General features: G+C 48.9%; 5 protein-coding genes across 5 annotated transcripts; 4 read left to right on the top strand and 1 right to left on the bottom strand.

The window, feature by feature from the left end:
• Positions 1 to 3,198: 3,198 nt before the first annotated feature.
• On the top strand, positions 3,199 to 3,510 carry LOC134566190 (histone H4). The gene has a single exon (XM_063425896.1). It carries the CDS (start codon positions 3,199 to 3,201, stop codon positions 3,508 to 3,510), a length of 312 nt encoding a protein of 103 aa, XP_063281966.1.
• A 1,195-nt stretch (positions 3,511 to 4,705) lies between these two features.
• LOC134565883 (histone H2B 1.1-like) lies at positions 4,706 to 5,113 on the bottom strand. The gene has a single exon (XM_063425561.1). It carries the CDS (start codon positions 5,099 to 5,101, stop codon positions 4,721 to 4,723), a length of 381 nt encoding a protein of 126 aa, XP_063281631.1. The 5' UTR covers positions 5,102 to 5,113; the 3' UTR covers positions 4,706 to 4,720.
• Positions 5,114 to 5,392: 279 nt separating this feature from the next.
• On the top strand, positions 5,393 to 5,805 carry LOC134565882 (histone H2A type 1-like). Its single transcript, XM_063425560.1, has one exon. It carries the CDS (start codon positions 5,393 to 5,395, stop codon positions 5,783 to 5,785), a length of 393 nt encoding a protein of 130 aa, XP_063281630.1. The 3' UTR covers positions 5,786 to 5,805.
• A 10,681-nt stretch (positions 5,806 to 16,486) lies between these two features.
• Positions 16,487 to 16,798, top strand: LOC134566189 (histone H4). Its single transcript, XM_063425894.1, has one exon. It carries the CDS (start codon positions 16,487 to 16,489, stop codon positions 16,796 to 16,798), a length of 312 nt encoding a protein of 103 aa, XP_063281964.1.
• A 2,168-nt stretch (positions 16,799 to 18,966) lies between these two features.
• LOC134565881 (histone H4-like) lies at positions 18,967 to 19,302 on the top strand. Its single transcript, XM_063425559.1, has one exon. It carries the CDS (start codon positions 18,967 to 18,969, stop codon positions 19,276 to 19,278), a length of 312 nt encoding a protein of 103 aa, XP_063281629.1. The 3' UTR covers positions 19,279 to 19,302.
• Positions 19,303 to 20,307: the final 1,005 nt, after the last annotated feature.

Below are 20,307 nucleotides of genomic sequence, written 5' to 3'. Positions count from 1 at the left end.
TGCAGATATCGACACTCTGAGGAGCGATGAACCCCTTGACTACTGGGTGTGCAGGATTGACCTGTGGCCTGAGCTATCCCAATTTGCGATAGAACTTCTGGCCTGCCCCGCTTCAAGTGTCCTGTCAGAAAGGACCTTCAGTGCAGCAGTAGGTATTGTCACTGAGAAGAGAAGTCGCCTAGGTCAAAAAAGTCTAGATTACCTCACCTTTATTAAGATGAATGAGGGATGGATCCCGAAGGGACTGACACTGGGCGATACATTCGATTAAAAAAGGCCTGATGAGATGAGCTGTCTTGGGCTAAAAATGGTCCACATGCTGCTGTATTTTTTTTTTTTTCATTCTTTATTTTTGCGGTGCTTTGCATGACAGTAAAACAGTACATTGCAAGTCAGAATTTCCAGTATATAGCATCAACATATTTATCTTGCATCTTGTGAGACTGCACCAATTATATAATTTTATAAAATACAAGCAATAACTTGGATCCGGGTCATTAACCGCTTAACCTGTTATTTGTGTGTTTGAGTCGTATATTCGGTGCTGGTATCCGCGTTCCGTGTGTGAAGTAGTTATGGAGTATGTGGTGCCTCCATGGTTATGACACTTGGGTGTGCCTGTATGTGTCGGTATGGTGTCCCGTGGGCATATTGATGGGTGTGTACTAGTGAGTGACTTCTGAAGCGTGTGGGCTGTCCAGTGCAGCCTCCTGCCGTGAGTGTGGTCTCTGCCTCACGTGATCGAAACTCCTAACCAAGGGAGTCGCGGGGGGGGGGGTCGTGTTAAGAGTGTAGCAGTCACTCCATTAAGCGTTTGTGGTATGTCCCCGTCTTAGGTGTACCAGTCGTGCGAGAGTGGGTCCCGTTGAGCCTGTGGTGTCAGTCAAGTACGGTCCATGTCAGGGTTAGGCCTGTCTATTGTTGTACGTGTGTCAGTCTTCTAGTAGGGATCGCAACAACATAAACAATAAACCGTTTACACGTCCTTTTGTAACTCAGGTATGGTGTGAAGTTAGATAGGTTTCTCCTGACCTATGCTTTTGTATGCAATTCTTGACTCGCTTTAGACTTCACAAACCCTTGAGCTTAAAGCTCTACACCCACTAAGAGTGCAGGACAAACCCTAATCTTTGCAGAATAATGTACGTTGCCATATGGACACTTTGACGGTAGGTAATGGGTCGTATACAACCTGTACCTTTACTATGCTGCCCTCTTAAAGGCCGGCTACTGTTCAGTATTCTAGATTAGTCATCTATATAAGGTCAGCATTTAATGGGCTTTAGCAATATATACATTTTGTCAGACCATTTAATCTTGCTTTTGTAGCTTGAAAGTAGTGAGGTGTGTTTATTAAATTTTAGTGCCCCTATTCAGCCTTAGGAGGGTAATGTCCCCTAGTCATGGGACACTGAGCTTGGCTTTAACCTCTATCAGATGTTTGGAGACCTTACAAACTGACAGCCACCGGCTCAAAAACAGGGTTCAGGAGAAAGAACAAGGTAATAAACAATTGTGATTTTCGCATTGAGTGTACGAACTGTAGGAATTATGGTAACGTTTCCAAAACGGCACTTGGTTACCAAAATTGGGCTCACAAAAAAAAATATATATATATATATTGTTGCCCCCAAGAACAATGGGGTACTATAAGAAATGTTAAACGTTCAATGAAAATAACTTTGCAGTCTTTAGACCTGAGGTAAAGGTGAGCGCTGGGAAGGTGTCCCTACTGTGCCTCATTGTCAGCCAGTCCCTTGAGGCTGTCTTGGGTCCGAGGACCGAGGGCTTCTGTTCCGCGGTACAAACGTTGCGGTGCGCTCTGGGTCCCAATTGGTAGTAGAGGGTCTTGAGGGTGAGTTGGCGGTCGGTGGGTCCAGTCCCAAGGCCTGTATTATTGTGGGTGCCTCTTCCATGGAGGCAAGTGTGAGTTGGGATCCGTTCTGTGGTATCACCAGGGATCCGTGTGCCCCCCATCGATAGGTGATTTCTGCTGCCCTCAGTCTGTTGGTGAGGGAGCTGAAGGTTTTGCACCACATGAGGGTAGACTTTGTAAGATCCTGGAAAACGGTTAGGCTAGCGCCCTCAAATATCAGGGGTGTTTTACCTTTTAATGCAGACATGACCTGAATCTTGTCGTGTACATTTGGGCACCTGAGTATCACATCTCTGGGTGTGTTTGAGCGTACCTCTGAGGACGTAGGCAGGCGGTAGATCTCCTCAGTGACCATCTTCTTGACCGCGGTGTGAGGCAGAATAGTGGCCAGAAGGCGCCTTGTGTAGTGCGGTAGTTCATCTGGCAAGATGGCTGCCGGGATGCCTCTAATTTTTATATTTTGTATTGTGTGCATTCTTTTTGTGTTTTAGGCTCCCTGTGTCTGGGAGATAAAATTATCTCCCAGACACAGGTTAGCCGGGGTGGGCTTATGTTTTGTATTGCTGTAAATGGAGATCCCCTGTGGGGTTCTGTGTATAAACACTGTGTATCTTGCCTACGATAAACAGTTCATTTTCACCGTTCACTAAGTCTTGTGTAGTGTTTGGGTGATGTAGATTAGCTATTTCATTTTCACATGGAAACGGTTTAAGTTTAATTCCGAATTTACTCTGATAGAAGAGAAACGCTGCCACTTAAAGAGAAATGTGTAGTTTGTAATACAGAGCACAATGCATCCTCTTTCAATCTTACACTGCCATCTAGTGACTATTTACAGGTACTGCGTTAATTCATCTTCTGAAAATGTGATTTAGTTCCTAGAGCTAATTAATATGTGTAGAACATAGAATCGGTGTAAGAATGAAAAGAGTATCAATATGTATTTAGGTAACTTCTCTATCTAGACATATTTAATTTTAATCTATTTATGTGTGTTTGTTGTGTTTGAAGCTGAGGGGGGGAAGGGGAATAAAATATTTTATTAATAAATTCAGTCTGCACTAAATACTTGCCGTGGTTACAAGCTCGAATGCGGTAGAAAACTTTCCCGCCGGCGGGTCTCTTCTTTTCAGTTCAAAAATTATTATTCAGCAAATCACCGCAAAGCACGAGTACAACCTACTGCATCAGCCAATCATCGACAAGACCCGCCCAGTGACGTGTGATTTGTGTTGCAGTTCCCCATCCGGTCCGCTCAGGAGACATATAAGGGCAGGCGGCCGTGGGCTGAGCATTGATTGTTCTATTTGTCTCATCGCAGAATGTCTGGTCGCGGTAAAGGAGGAAAAGGGCTCGGTAAAGGAGGTGCCAAGCGGCACAGGAAGGTGCTCCGGGATAACATCCAGGGGATCACTAAACCGGCTATCCGCCGTTTGGCTCGCAGAGGAGGCGTCAAGCGAATCTCCGGCCTCATTTACGAGGAGACTCGCGGAGTGCTCAAAGTCTTCCTGGAGAATGTTATCCGCGATGCAGTCACCTACACTGAGCACGCCAAGAGGAAGACGGTCACCGCCATGGACGTGGTGTACGCGCTCAAACGCCAGGGCCGCACTCTCTACGGTTTCGGAGGTTAAACGCTTCTCTTCTTCCATCCTTCATACACACCAAAGGCTCTTTTCAGAGCCGCCCACTCCTTCCCTCATAAGGCTATAATTCCACCAGGATGGCGCTTTCAATCCTCCCGAGAATATCGGGGAAAGAGAAATTAGAGAAGGCTTCGGTTATAACAGACTGCAATGGCTCGTGTTTCACTTCCTATCAATACAGCCAGTATTAGATTTCTCATATTATCCTACATCTCTTCCTGCTACAATGATTAAATGTGAAATAGATGTCTGTATTTGAGGCTTAAACTCTTCCATTTTAGTAAACTAGAATCCTGTTGGCACTAAACTGCGGCTGGAGAGGAAAGCTGCGATAGAACCAACCATTTACGCTTTTAATATTCAACATGCAGACATACTGAGTTTATACACCTCGAAACAAACTACAAACATTCTGTACGGTGTTAATTCGAGTTTGGAGAATGATTTGCTTTATAATTCTCTTACCGTCAGTCTGAAAGAAAATTAAACTAATTCTATTTTCCCAGCAAAATATGCTGCTCTTTCAGTGAAACAGCAATCAGTATGTGGTCTAAAAAGGCGGGAGAAAAAATTTAGAATTTTTAAACTTCGCCATTTTGTAACAGACTTTCCCGCTTTTGAAATGCCAACAAAAGCATGCGAATTGTATACATCTGGTAAATACAAATTAAGTGAGAAAAGACACAAATTCTTTGTTACCTCATGAGGTTTTATGAGATTGTGTTCAGTTTGCGATTGCTGGTTTCAGCGGGATCCGTATTAAACACATTTAAAAAGTAACCATTACAATCTGTATGCACTACATGGCAACATAATTTATGCAAAGAATCTAAACAAGAATGATAATTGAAACATGTTCCATTTGCAAGATAGATTGCTACATATTAGTGTCGGACGGTTGTATATTTAGGATACATTATAACCAACTGAATACATGTTACACCATAGATTCTACCATTGAGAGTTTTAAAACATCTTTTAACTTAAAGATTTCAAACCTGAAATAATGTAACGTCATATAGTCTGCTACTCGGGAGTGGCAGAACAAAATAAGTTTTAGGAGACCGCTATAATCGATGACTTGTAACATTCCGCACAGAGAATACTCTCAGTATATCTATACAGCTCTCTCGTGGATTGTGTGGGTGGCTCTTAAAAGAGCCTTTGTGTTATTAGGGTTTGGGTGATGATGGGGTTTTTACTTGGCGCTGGTGTACTTGGTCACTGCCTTGGTGCCCTCAGACACGGCGTGCTTGGCCAGCTCTCCGGGCAGTAAGAGCCGTACAGCGGTCTGGATCTCCCGGGAGGTGATGGTGGAGCGCTTGTTATAATGAGCCAGGCGGGAGGATTCCCCTGCGATGCGCTCGAAGATATCATTGACAAAGGAATTCATGATCCCCATGGCCTTGGAGGAGATACCGGTGTCGGGGTGGACCTGTTTCAGCACCTTGTACACGTAGATAGCATAGCTTTCCTTCCTGCTCTTTCTGCGCTTCTTCCCATCCTTCTTCTGGGTCTTGGTCACGGCTTTCTTAGATCCCTTCTTGGGTGCTGGTGCGGACTTGGCTGGTTCAGGCATGATGATCTCACGAAGTTTCCAACAGAATAACGAGCCCCTCCCCTGGCAGCTCTATATATAGAAGCCCGGGTAGCAAAGCCTGACCTCTGTGCATTTCCTATTGGTCCGTTCAGAGCGGGCACTGAGCATGGAACGAGGTAATCCTACAGTGATTGGTTACTCTCTTAGTCGGATTCTGATTGGTGGATTTAAAATGCAACCAATCAGACTAGAGCTCGGCACATCTGTGGATGTATAAGTAGCCGTGCAAGGGGGCGGGAGCTCATAGATTTTACAGATTGCGATTTGAAGATGTCAGGAAGAGGCAAACAGAGCAGCAAAGTCCGGGCTAAAGCAAAGACCCGATCATCCAGAGCAGGTCTGCAGTTCCCAGTCGGCCGTGTCCACAGGCTGCTCAGGAAGGGGAGCTACGCCCAGCGGGTTGGAGCCGGAGCTCCGGTCTATCTGGCTGCAGTGCTGGAGTATCTGACCGCTGAGATCCTGGAGCTGGCTGGGAACGCCGCCAGAGATAACAAAAAGACCCGCATCATCCCCCGCCATCTGCAGCTCGCTGTGCGCAATGACGAGGAGCTCAACAAACTGCTCGGAGGGGTCACCATAGCCCAGGGTGGGGTCCTGCCCAATATCCAGGCTGTCTTACTGCCCAAGAAAACCGAGAGCCAAAAGGCGTCCAAGAGCAAGTAAACTCCACTGTCCCTCATCTCCCAAACTCACACAAAGGCTCTAAGAGCCACCCACAATCTCCACAAAGAGCTCACACTTATACACCGCTGCTGCTGTAGGGGGTTAAACGCATGAAAATGTGGCAATTATTCCCTAAAGGCTGATGGGCTAGAATTGATGCTTTTTAAAATGCTACGCAAACACTTCTAGCAGACTTTCCCTTCAGTTATTTTTATAGCTCTTACTCTTTGCTAAACTTTGGGAATCTTAGATTAAACAAAACATATCGATCTTAAGCAGAAGACTAATAGGCAAGTTAAATCATATTAGTGAACAAAGGCCAAGCGTTGCATAGTAATAACACAGGGAGGGAAGGGAGGACTCGGCTCCATTCATATTATTTATTTATATTTTTCAAACATCGACTTTAAAATTTGTGGCTAAATCCTGTGAAAGCAGGTGTTGGAGATTGTTTCCCCTATGCCTCTATTTCTGATGCTAATGCACAAGGAGACAAAACACACTTTAAAACCATTGTCACACAAATTAAAGGTTTAACGAAATAGTTCAACTCAAAAACCCCTCCTTGGTGGGGTTTAGTCATAGGCGTGTGCAGCCTATTGCATTAGGATGTGCACCCTAAAGCACAAACATGCGCCGCGTGTATGTGTGTGTGTGTGTGTATGTATATATATATATATATACACACACACACACACACTGCTGTGTGTGTGTGAGGGTGCTAGTATTGTGCTGTGTGCAGAGGCGGCTCTAGAATTTGAGGCCTTAGGCGAAACTCAAACATGAGGCCCCACTAACAAAAAAGTGAAAAAAAAAAAAAGAGTTGCAATACATGCACACTGTCACATATACACATTGATGCACAGTTTACCTGTGTATGTGCCTGAGACTGTGTCTGACAGAGTATCTGTGTGTGTGTATGTATGTCTCTGTGAGCATGTTTGCGTTTTTGTATGGGGGGGGTGACAGGGCCGGTGCAAGGATTTTTGGCTACACAGGCGAAGATGAATTTTGCCGCCCCCCCACACACAAATAAGATGTATCTTTAGCGGTGTCTCATATCCAGCCTTTTGAAATCCCCATGTAGTGTATTGTACCCCCCTTTAGTGTGTCTTACACCCCCTTGTATGTCTCTTACAACCCCCATGTGTATCTCCTCCCCCCCCCCCAGCCCCTTTGTGTGTCTTTCTTTCCCACAGCCCTTTTCTGTGGGTCTCTCCCCTCAGCCTGTTTTTTGTGTGTCCCTCTTCCCCTCAGGCTCCTTTGTGTAACTTTTCCCTCCCAAGCCATATAGACATAGATATATAGCTACACACACACATACAGGCACATAGTCACAGAAATATGCAGGCACACAATCAAACAAACACAGCCATACAGGCACACAGTCATACAATCAACACATACAGGTACACAGACATACAGTCATACAGACACACACACACAGACATGCAGACACTGGCATATAGATAAATAAAAACACAGTTATACAAACACAGACATACAGAGACATGAAGATGCAGGCATACAGAGACATAACGAACAATGCATACAGAGATATACAGAACAAGGCATACAGAGACATATGGATACAGTCATACAGCGACATACAGGCATACAGGGACATTCAGAAACACACAGACACAGACAGTCATACAGAGACATGCAGACAGGTATACAGAGCAGGGGCAGATCCAGAACCTAATCTTGGAGGGGGGGGGGAGGTGGTAGTGAGTTTTAGTGGGGTAATAGGGGCTCTAATTAAGGAGTTAAGGGCTGTAGTAGAGGGACAGGGGCTGTAGTTGAGAGTTAGGGGCTGTAATTGGGGGCTTAGGAAATGTAGTGGGGAATTGGGGCTGTAGTAGGGGGTTAGGGACTGAAGTAGGTTGATGGCTGCAAGTGGGAACAGGGGCTGTAGTGTGGGGGATATGGGCAGCAATTTGGGGGAGAGGGGCTGTAGTGGGGGTAAGGACTGTAGTAAGGGAATAGGGGCTGTACTGGAGCTATGGGGTAAAATGGAGTGGAAGGGATGTGAAGTAAGAGAGTTAGAGGCTGTAGAAAGGAGTATAGGGGCTGTGGTGGGAGCAAAGGGGCAATGTGGTTGGAAATAGGCAGTAGAGGGGGGACACAGGGGCAGTAGAGGGGGACACAGGGGCAGTATGGTGTGGGCACAGGCTGTAACGAGGGACACTGAGGCAATAAAGTGGTGTCACAGGGACAGTATGGTAGGGGGTAAATGGGAAGTAGAGGGGGGGACAGGGGCTGTTGAGGCGGGTAGAGGAAGTAGAGGGGGGAGACAAGGGCAGTAGAGGCGTTTAAATGGGGGGCAGAGGCAGGGGGCAGGGGCTGTAGAGGGAAATAGAAGTGCTGTAGAGGGGCACATGGGGCAGTAGAGGGGGCAGGGGCTATTGAGGGTCTGTAAAGGGGGCAGGGGTAGTATGATGGGGCAGGGGCTATAGAGGTGGCAGGGGTAGTATGGTGGGCCAGGGGCTATAGAGGTGGCAGGGGTAGTATGGTGGGGGCAGGGGCTATAGAGGTGGCAGGGGTAGTATGGTGGGGGCAGGGGGTAGTATGGTGGGGCAGGGGGGAGTATGGTGGGGGCAGGGGGGAGTATGGTGGGGGCAGGGGGGAGTATGGTGGGGCAGGGGGTGTATGGTGGGGCAGGGGGAGTATGGTGGGGCAGCGGGAGTATGGTGGGGCAGCGGGAGTATAGTGGGGGCAGGGGGAGTATAGTGGGGGCAGGGGGAGTATAGTGGGGGCAGGGGCCGTATAGTGGGGGCAGGGGGTGTATGGTGGGGGCAGGGATAGTATGGTGGGGGCAGGGGGAGTATAGTGGGGGAAGGGGGAGTATAGTGGGGGCAGGGGGAGCAGAGGCAGTATAGTGGGGGCAGGGGCAGTATAGTGGGGGTGGGGGCAGGGGCAGTATAGTGGGGGCAGGGGCAGTATAGTGGGGGCAGGGGCAGTATAGTGGGGGCAGGGATAGTATAGTGGGGGCAGGGATAGTATGGTGGGGGCAGGGGGAGTATGGTGGGGGCAGGGGGAGTATGGTGGGGGCAGGGGGAGTATGGTGGGGGGCAGGGGGAGTATGGTGGGGGAAGGGGGGAGTATGGTGGGGGCAGGGGGGAGTATGGTGGGGGCAGGGGGAGTATGGTGGGGGCAGGGGGAGTATGGTGGGGGCAGGGATAGTATGGTGGGGGCAGGGATAGTATGGTGGGGGCAGGGAGAGTATGGTGGGGGGCAGGGGGGAGTATGGTGGGGGCAGGGGGGAGTATGGTGGGGGCAGGGACTGAAGAAAGGGGCTTGAAAAAAAAAACGTTTTGATTTAAAAAAAATGCTACAAGTTCTTCCCCCACCCCCTCCCAGAGACTTACCTTGGTCCAGGAGGGAGAACCTTACCCCTGGTGGTCGGATGGGATGGGATGGGATGGGCTGCACTGGAGGCTGGAGGCTGGAGCTGCAATCAGGACCGCTGGGGAGTCTGGGAGCAGTAGAAGTCCCGCCCCCTTCTGATATCATCAGAGGAGGACGGCTGACTTCACTGCCAGGCTCCTGCTGTGTGCTGGCTGCAGGGAGAGAGGACGCGCCGGCCCTGGGGGGTGATGGTGACGCGAGGTGAGAGGGAGAGGCGGGTGATGGTGACAGAGGGTTATGGTGACAGGGAGGTGACACGGGACAGCCAATTTATACATAACATGGACACTGTCACACCCACCCTGGAACATGGAGACCCTCTGTGGGGGTCTGTGCATAAATACTGTGTATCTTGCCTACAATAAACAGTTCATTTTCACTCTTCACTAAGTCTCAACTAGTGTTTGGGTGATGTCACGATTGCCCTTTCTGCAAGTGACTATAATCACTGGCTGGCAGCTATAATCACACCAGGGCTGGGCACAACCAGGAAGGGGTGACCACAGGTGGTAGTACTCCAACCTTGAGAGGGCATACTACCACATCTGTTGGCAGTAATGGGATAGTCCCCTTCCTTGGAGCCAGAGTGGAACCAGCGGCGACTGGACAAGACCAAAGTGGCACTACAACTGGAACTCATGGGGGTGGACAACGCCAGCTCCGCCTCCTTGGTGCCCTTGTCGGCGTCCTCCGACAAAGAGTCATACATGCGAGATGTTAGGTCCCGGTTGACCCTGATGGGTCCAAACCCATCGCCGGAATTCGTATTTCAATTTTACTCAAGGCTTTTCCCGGAACTGCAGGAGTGGGTAAGAGACAGACAACCCTTCACCTTACCTGAAGCCGCCCACCTTGCAGATGAATATGTGGAAGTCACGCAACTAGACCGACCAGTCCAACAAGCACCCCAGCGCTCAGAGACCCCCGCACTCCAACCACGTCACCCTCCTCGGCCAACACTTAGTCCCACCCCCGCACGCCAACCACAGCAACCCAAACCGGCTGAATTCGTGGGACCAGGGACCGAAGAGTCGTGGGTTACTCTGCATTAGGCAGACCGAGCCGCCTCTGCTGACAACTGCCAGCATCACTGCCAATGTGTGCTGGTAAACAGGCAAACTGCCCGGGGCCTCAGGGACACTGGTGCTACCCTGACTCTCATTGAACTAAATGTGGCAGGAAACGAGGAAAATTTGCAGAAGACTGTACGAGTAGCTGGAGGCGCCATCCACCGGTTTCCCACTGCCTGAGTGCATCTCGATTGGGGAGCCAGAGCCCATCACGTGGAAGAAGGCATTATGAGAAACTTGCCTGCTGAAGTCCAACTAGGGAATGATCTTGGTTTCAACCTCAGAAAATACAAGTTTAGACCACCCAGGTGCAGTATGTGAAAAATATATAAAAGGATAATTACTTCCCTTCGTTTGGTCAGGTATAACAAAAGGATTCCTCTCAATCCTCAATACACATAGAAACAAAGCAAGATATACCTATACCTAAAAAATACAAAAGAAAGTACGCTCATAGGGGATTAACGGTAATATAGTAAAATGCCCCTTATTAATATGTCACACTCACAGAGTTTAGGTTGTTTTCAAGCCCATCAAAGTATGTCGATTCTCATAGATTCCTCGAGATTGGAGAGGTGGACATTACATGCAAGAAATGAAAGATAGCATAGTATAGCACTGTTTGAAAAAGTATAAATCTGCTTTAATGGTTGCACTTACAGCATAAAAGATGTAAAAAGGCCCATCAATACAAATCTGTCGTCCAATCAATACAGAGAACGAAGTCCTTGTAGAAATCTCAGGCAAGTAAACAGGAAAATATATAAAATTCAATAAAATCAAATCAAATAAAAACTAATCAAATAAAAAGTTCCAGCAAATAACTCTACGCGTTTCGTCTGTATTAACAGACTTCCTCAGGAGTAGTGAAGTGCTTCAAATCTTGTGGGTACTTTGTCCTCCTTTTATAGGTCCTCCCGCCTCTCCAATCTCGAGGAATCTATGAGAATCTACATACTTTGATGGGCTTGAAAACAACCTAAACTCTGTGAGTGTGACATATTAATAAGGGGCATTTTACTATATTAACGTTAATCCCCTATGAGCGTACTTTCTTTTGTCTTTTTTAGGTATAGGTATATCTTGCTTTGTTTCAACCTCAACCTGTTACTACCCGACTACAAGCACGGATGGCCGAGACTGATTCGCACTCAGAGACACCCCAGGTGAGATTCTCAGACCCTACCCTGACCGTAGTCGAAACCCCGGTAGCCAGGGAAAACCCCGATGAGTTTGGGAGGGAAGTAGCGACTGACTCGCACTTGACAAGTACCGAGCCAAAGCTGTGACCGGACAAGGAGGTCTGGAAGGTGACCGTTTTGTATGGGAACAAGGGCGACTGTACCATCTCTCTAGAGTGCAGAATAGGAGGCTGCCCCCTCCCTAAAGCCTCAGCTGGTAATCATGTGGATTGGGCATGATATCCCCTTGGCAGGACACCTGGGGATATGACAAACGCTACAGTGGGTGACCCAAGGTTTCTTTTGGCCAGGGGTCTCCCAAGATGTTCAGCAGTATTGCCAGACATGTGATACCTTCTTACTCCCCCCTCCCCCTCTTCTTACTCACCCCTCCCCCTCTTCTTACCCCCTTCTTACTCCCCCCATCTTCTTACCCCCCTCCCCCTCTTCTTACCCCCCTCCCCCTCTTCTTACTCCCCCTCTTCTTACTCTTCCCTCCCCCCTCTTCTTACTCCCCCCTCTTCTTACTCCCCCTCCCCCTCTTCTTACTCCCCCCTTCCTCTTTTTACTCCCCCCTCTACCTCTTCTTACCCCCTTCTTACTCCCCCCTCCCTTCCTACTCCCCCCTCCCCCTCTTCTTACCCCTCCTTACTCCCCCTCTCTTCTTACCCCCTCCTCTCTTCTTACCCCCCTTTCTCTCTTCTTACTCCCCCTCCCTCTCTTCTTACCCCCCTCCCTCTCTCTTCTTACCCCCCTTCCTCTCTTCTTACCCCCTCCCTCTCTTCTTACCACCCCTCCCTCTCTCTTCTTACCCCCCTCCCTCTCTCTACTTACCCCCCTCCCTCTCTCTACTTACCCCCCTCCCTCTCTATTCTAACCCCCCTCTCTCTTCTTACCTCCTCTCTCTTCTTACCCCCTCCCTTTCTCTTCTTACCCCCCTCCCTCTCTCTTCTTACCCCCCTCCCTCTCTCTTCTTACTCCCCCTTCCTTTCTCTTCTTACCCCACCCCCTTTCTCTTCTTACCCCCTGATGGCGGGCCCCCCTCCCGGCCGGGCCCTCGGACCATGTCACCTGGGGATATGACAAACGCTACAGTGGGTGACCCAAGGTTTCTTTTGGCCAGGGGTCTCCCAAGATGTTCAGCAGTATTGCCAGACATGTGATACCTTCTTACTCCCCCCTTCCTCTTTTTACTCCCCCCTCCCCCTCTTCTTACTCACCCCTCCCCCTCTTCTTACCCCCCTCCCCCTCTTCTTACCACCTTCCCCCTCTTCTTACTCCCCCCTCTTCTTACTCCCCCTCCCCCTCTTCTTACTCCCCCCTCTTCTTACTCTTCCCTCCCCCCTCTTCTTACTCCCCCCTCTTCTTACTCCCCCTCCCCCTCTTCTTACTCCCCCCTTCCTCTTTTTACTCCCCCCTCTACCTCTTCTTACCCCCTTCTTACTCCCCCCTCCCTTCCTACTCCCCCCTCCCCCTCTTCTTACCCCTCCTTACTCCCCCTCTCTTCTTACCCCCTCCTCTCTTCTTACCCCCCTTTCTCTCTTCTTACTCCCCCTCCCTCTCTTCTTACCCCCCTCCCTCTCTCTTCTTACCCCCCTTCCTCTCTTCTTACCCCCTCCCTCTCTTCTTACCACCCCTCCCTCTCTCTTCTTACCCCCCTCCCTCTCTCTACTTACCCCCTCCCTCTCTCTACTTACCCCCCTCCCTCTCTATTCTAACCCCCCTCTCTCTTCTTACCTCCTCTCTCTTCTTACCCCCTCCCTTTCTCTTCTTACCCCCCTCCCTCTCTCTTCTTACCCCACCCCCTTTCTCTTCTTACCCCACCCCCTTTCTCTTCTTACCCCCTGATGGCGGGCCCCCCTCCCGGCCGGGCCCTCGGACCATGTCCGAAGTGCCCGACCGGTCAGTCCGCCCCTGGTTGATGCAGAGTCTGGTTTGAATCCATAAAGGGCATAAACAGTGGTGTATCTTGGTTTTGTGCTGCCCTAGGCAGACACACACACACAGTCGGACACACACACACACTAACAAACACACACAGTCGGACACACACACTAACAAACACACACAGTCGGACACACACACTAACAAACACACACAGTCGGACACACACACACTAACAGACACACACAGTGAGACACACACACTAACAAACACACACAGTCGGACACACACTAACAAACACACACAGTCGGACACACACACACTAACAAACACACACAGTCGGACACACACACACTAACAGACACACACAGTGAGACACACACACTAACAAACACACACAGTCGGACACACACACACTAACAGACACACACAGTGAGACACACACACTAACAAACACACACAGTCGGACACACACACACTAACAGACACACACAGTGAGACACACACTAACAGAAACACACTGTCGGACACACAGTCAGACACACACAGTCAGACACACACACTAACAGACACACACACACACTAACACACACAGTCACAGACACACACTAACAGACACACACACACACTAACAGACACACACACACACACTAACAGACACACACACACTATCAGACACACACAGTCAGAGACACACACACACACACTCACATTAACACATTTTTTTTTTTTAATTTACTCCCCCCCCCCCAGCCTCCTTACCTTTGGGAATGCTGGGGGTGGGGGGTTCTCCCATTCCCTGGTGGTCCAGTGGCTGTAGGGCGGCACTGGCGGGCAGGCTGGGCGGCCGGCGAGGGAGCTCTTCCCCTGAGCTCTCTGCTCAGCTTCCTCACGCGCCGCCCGCAGAGTGAGACTGGGAGCCGGAATATGACGTCATATTCCGGCTCCGCCTCCCAGCCTCACTCTGCGGGCGGCGCGCGAGGGAGCTGAGCAGAGAGCTCAGGGGAAGAGCTCCCTCGCTGGCCGCCCAGCAACCAGCCCAGCATGTCTGTTAGCCGCAAGGCTAACAAGACATTTGCCTTGGGCATTTGGGGGCGGCGTTTTTTGCCGCCCCCTGGAAAATGCCGCCCAAGGCAAATGCCTTGTTTGCCTCGCGGCTAATACGCCCCTGGGCATAAATCACCTAACATTCCTAAATCACAATGGATATGGATTGACACCTGACATGACATATTGACACCTTGACATATGGATTGACACCTGTCCTCAGAGACCCTGATACACACTGACACAGAGCAGAATAGGGACTGTTCCCCCTACATAGGGTCACTTGGCAGATATGGATTGACACCTATCCTAAGGATCCCTGATACACACTGACACAGAGCAGAATAGGGACTGTTCCCCTACATAGGGTCACTTGGCAGATATGGATTGACACCTGTCCTCAAAACCCCTGATACACACTGACACAGAGCAGAATAGAGACTGTTCCCCCTACATAGGGTCACTTGGCAGATATGGATTGACACCTGTCCTCAGAGACCATGATACACACTGACACAGAGCAGAATAGGGACTGTTCCCCCTACATAGGGTCACTTGGCAGAAATGGATTGACACCTGTCCTCAGAGACCCTGATACTCACTGACACAGAGCAGAATAGGGACTGTTCCCCCTACATAGGGTCACTTGGCAGATATGCATTGACACCTGTCCTCAGCGACCAGGGCCGGTGCAAGGATTTTTGCCGCCCTAGGCAAAAAAGAATTTGCCCCCCCCCCCGTCCTGCCATATGGGCCAACGCCAGTCTTCACAATGTGTCTTTTATCTGAAAAGACAGTGTGTTTACATTAAAAAGCCTACAGGCACAGGCTATAGACACCAGAACCACTACATTATGCTGTAGTGCTTCTGGTGACTATAGTATCCATTTAATGTGAGGTAAATTAGAGATTAGTGCCACTAATAATATATTGAATTGCCTACTTACCACCAGATGAGGACAAGAGGCTGATGATGGGCTCAGTCTTGCTCCACAGGCACCTACCCGATGCCCAGAGTAGATAGCTATTGGACCATATTACCAGGGGACAGTATCTGACCACTATTGGCCTATGTAAGGGATACTGACAGTTCCTCCGAGGCTATCCCCAAGCCGGCCTTCGTCACACCATTCGGCCTATACCAATTTCAGTTAATGCCGTTGGGGATGAAGAATGCCCTGGAGACCTTTCAATAGATGGTGGATAGACTCCTCGATGGCCTCCAGGACTTTACGTGCGCGTACCTCGATGACATTGCGGTCTTTAGCAATACCCGGGAGGAACATTAAACCAATGCGAGGACCGTATTACCCCCTCCCTCTTTCTTCTTACCCCCCTCCCCCTCCCTCCCTCTCTGTTCTTACCCCCTCCCCTGTAGCGTGGCCGAGCTGCTCTCCGGTCCGCGGTGCCTGGCCAAGTCATGGCCTTTTTAGGGAAAGCGTACTACTATAGGCACTTCGTCCCCGACTATAGTGCTATTGCTTAACCCTTGTACGACCTGACAAAAAATACTCCATATGAAGGTTCTGTGGTCCCCTGAGTGCAAACAGGCTTTCCAGTCTCTCTCACATGCATTGATTCAAGCCCCGCCCTGGCCGCCCCAGACCCTAACAAACGTTTCATTGTCCACACAGATGCCTCCATGTTTTGACTGGGGGCTGTTGTAAGCCAGGTCGTGGAGGACGGAGGTGAACAACCCGTAGCCTACATCAGCAGGAAGCTCCTACCCTGGGAAGTAAGCTACGCTGTGGTGGAACTAGGACTCTGCATCACAGCCGCAGTGTCCCGCTGGCTGCCTGGAAGTACATGCCACACAATAAGAGAGGGGCTACCATTCAAACTGGTTTTGCACCTTTTCTCCCGATAGGCCGGCGAAACACCTCCCCTCCCTGAGTGCCGATTTGTGCAAATTGGTTGCACCCTTTTTCCTGATTGGTCCTGATCACCGCAAAGCACGAGTACAACCTACTGCATCAGCCAATCATCGACAAGACCCGCCCAGTGACGTGTGATTTGTTTTGCAGTTCCCCATCCGGTCCGCTCAGGAGACATATAAGGGCAGGCGGCCGTGGGCTGAGCATTGATTGTTCTACTTGTCTCATCGCAGAATGTCTGGTCGCGGTAAAGGAGGAAAAGGGCTCGGTAAAGGAGGTGCCAAGCGGCACAGGAAGGTGCTCCGGGATAACATCCAGGGGATCACTAAACCGGCTATCCGCCGTTTGGCTCGCAGAGGAGGCGTCAAGCGAATCTCCGGCCTCATTTACGAGGAGACTCGCGGAGTGCTCAAAGTCTTCCTGGAGAATGTTATCCGCGATGCAGTCACCTACACTGAGCACGCCAAGAGGAAGACGGTCACCGCCATGGACGTGGTGTACGCGCTCAAACGCCAGGGCCGCACTCTCTACGGTTTCGGAGGTTAAACGCTTCTCTTCTTCCATCCTTCATACACCTACCCGATGCCCAGAGTAGATAGCTATTGGACCATATTACCAGGGGACAGTATCTGACCACTATTGGCCTATGTAAGGGATACTGACAGTTCCTCCGAGGCTATCCCCAAGCCGGCCTTCGTCACACCATTCGGCCTATACCAATTTCAGTTAATGCCGTTGGGGATGAAGAATGCCCTGGAGACCTTTCAATAGATGGTGGATAGACTCCTCGATGGCCTCCAGGACTTTACGTGCGCGTACCTCGATGACATTGCGGTCTTTAGCAATACCCGGGAGGAACATTAAACCAATGCGAGGACCGTATTACCCCCTCCCTCTTTCTTCTTACCCCCCTCCCCCTCCCTCCCTCTCTGTTCTTACCCCCTCCCCTGTAGCGTGGCCGAGCTGCTCTCCGGTCCGCGGTGCCCGGCCAAGTCATGGCCTTTTTAGGGAAAGCGTACTACTATAGGCACTTCGTCCCCGACTATAGTGCTATTGCTTAACCCTTGTACGACCTGACAAAAAATACTCCATATGAAGGTTCTGTGGTCCCCTGAGTGCAAACAGGCTTTCCAGTCTCTCTCACATGCATTGATTCAAGCCCCGCCCTGGCCGCCCCAGACCCTAACAAACGTTTCATTGTCCACACAGATGCCTCCATGTTTTGACTGGGGGCTGTTGTAAGCCAGGTCGTGGAGGACGGAGGTGAACAACCCGTAGCCTACATCAGCAGGAAGCTCCTACCCTGGGAAGTAAGCTACGCTGTGGTGGAACTAGGACTCTGCATCACAGCCGCAGTGTCCCGCTGGCTGCCTGGAAGTACATGCCACACAATAAGAGAGGGGCTACCATTCAAACTGGTTTTGCACCTTTTCTCCCGATAGGCCGGCGAAACACCTCCCCTCCCTGAGTGCCGATTTGTGCAAATTGGTTGCACCCTTTTTCCTGATTGGTCGCCACATGGTTTAGGCAGGAAATTTGAATCATCGGCCGAAACCAAGTGATTCTGTGGAGCTATGTTCGGGTATGTACAGAGACTCAAGCCCAGAATTTGTACGACAATTTCTCGGGCTCTGTACATCCGATAGCTCCGCAATTTGCAGGATTTATAGCTGGGACCAGGAGCTATTTGGGGAGGTGTGGCATTTTTTTGTGTTTTAGGCTCCCTGTGTCTGGGAGATAAAATTATCTCCCAGACACAGGGTAGCCGGGGTGGGCTTATGTTTTGTATTGCGTTAAATGGAGATCCCCTGTGGGGTTCTGTGTATAAACACTGTGTATCTTGCCTACGATAAAAAGTTCATTTTCACCGTTCACTAAGTCTTGTGTAGTGTTTGGGTGATGTCACGATTGCCCTTCTGCAAGCGACTATAATCACTGGATGGCAGCTATAATCACTCCAGGGCTGGGCAGTGGGCACAACCAGGAAGGGGCAACCACAGGCCATAGTACTACATATAATTTGAAGTATAATGCAAAGAGCACTATTGTCCTAAATTAACATACACATAGATTAGCTATTTCATTTTCACATGGAAACGGTTTAAGTTTAATTCCGAATTTACTCTGATAGAAGAGAAACGCTGCCACTTAAAGAGAAATGTGTAGTTTGTAATACAGAGCACAATGCATCCTCTTTCAATCTTACACTGCCATCTAGTGACTATTTACAGGTACTGCGTTAATTCATCTTCTGAAAATGTGATTTAGTTCCTAGAGCTAATTAATATGTGTAGAACATAGAATCGGTGTAAGAATGAAAAGAGTATCAATATGTATTTAGGTAACTTCTCTATCTAGACATATTTAATTTGAATCTATTTATGTGTGTTTGTTGTGTTTGAAGCTGAGGGGGGAAGGGGAATAAAATATTTTATTAATAAATTCAGTCTGCACTAAATACTTGCCGTGGTTACAAGCTCGAATGCGGTAGAAAACTTTCCCGCCGGCGGGTCTCTTCTTTTCAGTTCAAAAATTATTATTCAGCAAATCACCGCAAAGCACGAGTACAACCTACTGCATCAGCCAATCATCGACAAGACCCGCCCAGTGACGTGTGATTTGTTTTGCAGTTCCCCATCCGGTCCGCTCAGGAGATATATAAGGGCAGGCGGCCGTGGGCTGAGCATTGATTGTTCTACTTGTCTCATCGCTGAATGTCTGGTCGCGGTAAAGGAGGAAAAGGGCTCGGTAAAGGAGGTGCCAAGCGGCACAGGAAGGTGCTCCGGGATAACATCCAGGGGATCACTAAATCGGCTATACGCCGTTTGGCTCGCAGAGGAGGCGTCAAGCGAATCTCCGGCCTCATTTACGAGGAGACTCGCGGAGTGCTCAAAGTCTTCCTGGAGAATGTTATCCGCGATGCAGTCACCTACACTGAGCACGCCAAGAGGAAGACGGTCACCGCCATGGACGTGGTGTACGCGCTCAAACGCCAGGGCCGCACTCTCTACGGTTTCGGAGGTTAAACGCTTCTCTTCTTCCATCCTTCATACACACCAAAGGCTCTTTTCAGAGCCGCCCACTCCTTCCCTCATAAGGCTATAATTCCACCAGGATGGCGCTTTCAATCCTCCCGAGAATATCGGGGAACGAGAAATTAGAGAAGGCTTCGGTTATAACAGACTGCAATGGTTCGTGTTTCACTTCCTATCAATACAGCCAGTATTAGATTTCTCATATTATCCTACATCTCTTCCTGCTTCAATGCACAATGAATAAATGCTTTATTAAATGTGAAATAGAAGAAGTCTGTATTTGAGGCTTAAACTCTTCCATTTTAGTAAACTAGAATCCTGTTGGCACTAAACTGCGGCTGGAGAGGAAAGCTGCGATAGAACCAACCATTTACGCTTTTAATATTCAACATGCAGACATACTGAGTTTATACACCTCGAAACAAACTACAAACATTCTGTACGGTGTTAATTCGAGTTTGGAGAATGATTTGCTTTATAATTCTCTTACCGTCAGTCTGAAAGAAAATTAAACTAATTCTATTTTCCCAGCAAAATATGCTGCTCTTTCAGTGAAACAGCAATCAGTATGTGGTCTAAAAAGGCGGGAGAAAAAATTTAGAATTTTTAAACTTCGCCATTTTGTAACAGACTTTCCCGCTTTTGAAATGCCAACAAAAGCATGCGAATTGTATACATCTGGTAAATACAAATTAAGTGAGAAAAGACACAAATTCTTTGTTACCTCATGAGGTTTTATGAGATTGTGTTCAGTTTGCGATTGCTGGTTTCAGCGGGATCCGTATTAAACACATTTAAAAAGTAACCATTACAATCTGTATGCACTACATGGCAACATAATTTATGCAAAGAATCTAAACAAGAATGATAATTGAAACATGTTCCATTTGCAAGATAGATTGCTACATATTAGTGTCGGACGGTTGTATATTTAGGATACATTATAACCAACTGAATACATGTTACACCATAGATTCTACCATTGAGAGTTTTAAAACATATTTTAACTTAAAGATTTCA

This window comes from Pelobates fuscus, chromosome 6 (genome assembly GCF_036172605.1).
Source record: "Pelobates fuscus isolate aPelFus1 chromosome 6, aPelFus1.pri, whole genome shotgun sequence".
NCBI classification, from domain to species: Eukaryota; Metazoa; Chordata; class Amphibia; order Anura; family Pelobatidae; genus Pelobates; species Pelobates fuscus.
The sequence above is the reverse complement of the archived record's forward strand: the minus strand, read 5'-3'. Positions and strand labels throughout refer to the sequence as shown.

Coding starts and splice junctions, on each gene's coding strand:
- LOC134565882 (XM_063425560.1), top strand. CDS start 5,393: ATGTCAGGAAGAGGCAAACAGAGCAGCAAAGTCCGGGCTAAAGCAAAG.
- LOC134565881 (XM_063425559.1), top strand. CDS start 18,967: ATGTCTGGTCGCGGTAAAGGAGGAAAAGGGCTCGGTAAAGGAGGTGCC.
- LOC134566190 (XM_063425896.1), top strand. CDS start 3,199: ATGTCTGGTCGCGGTAAAGGAGGAAAAGGGCTCGGTAAAGGAGGTGCC.
- LOC134565883 (XM_063425561.1), bottom strand. CDS start 5,101: ATGCCTGAACCAGCCAAGTCCGCACCAGCACCCAAGAAGGGATCTAAG.
- LOC134566189 (XM_063425894.1), top strand. CDS start 16,487: ATGTCTGGTCGCGGTAAAGGAGGAAAAGGGCTCGGTAAAGGAGGTGCC.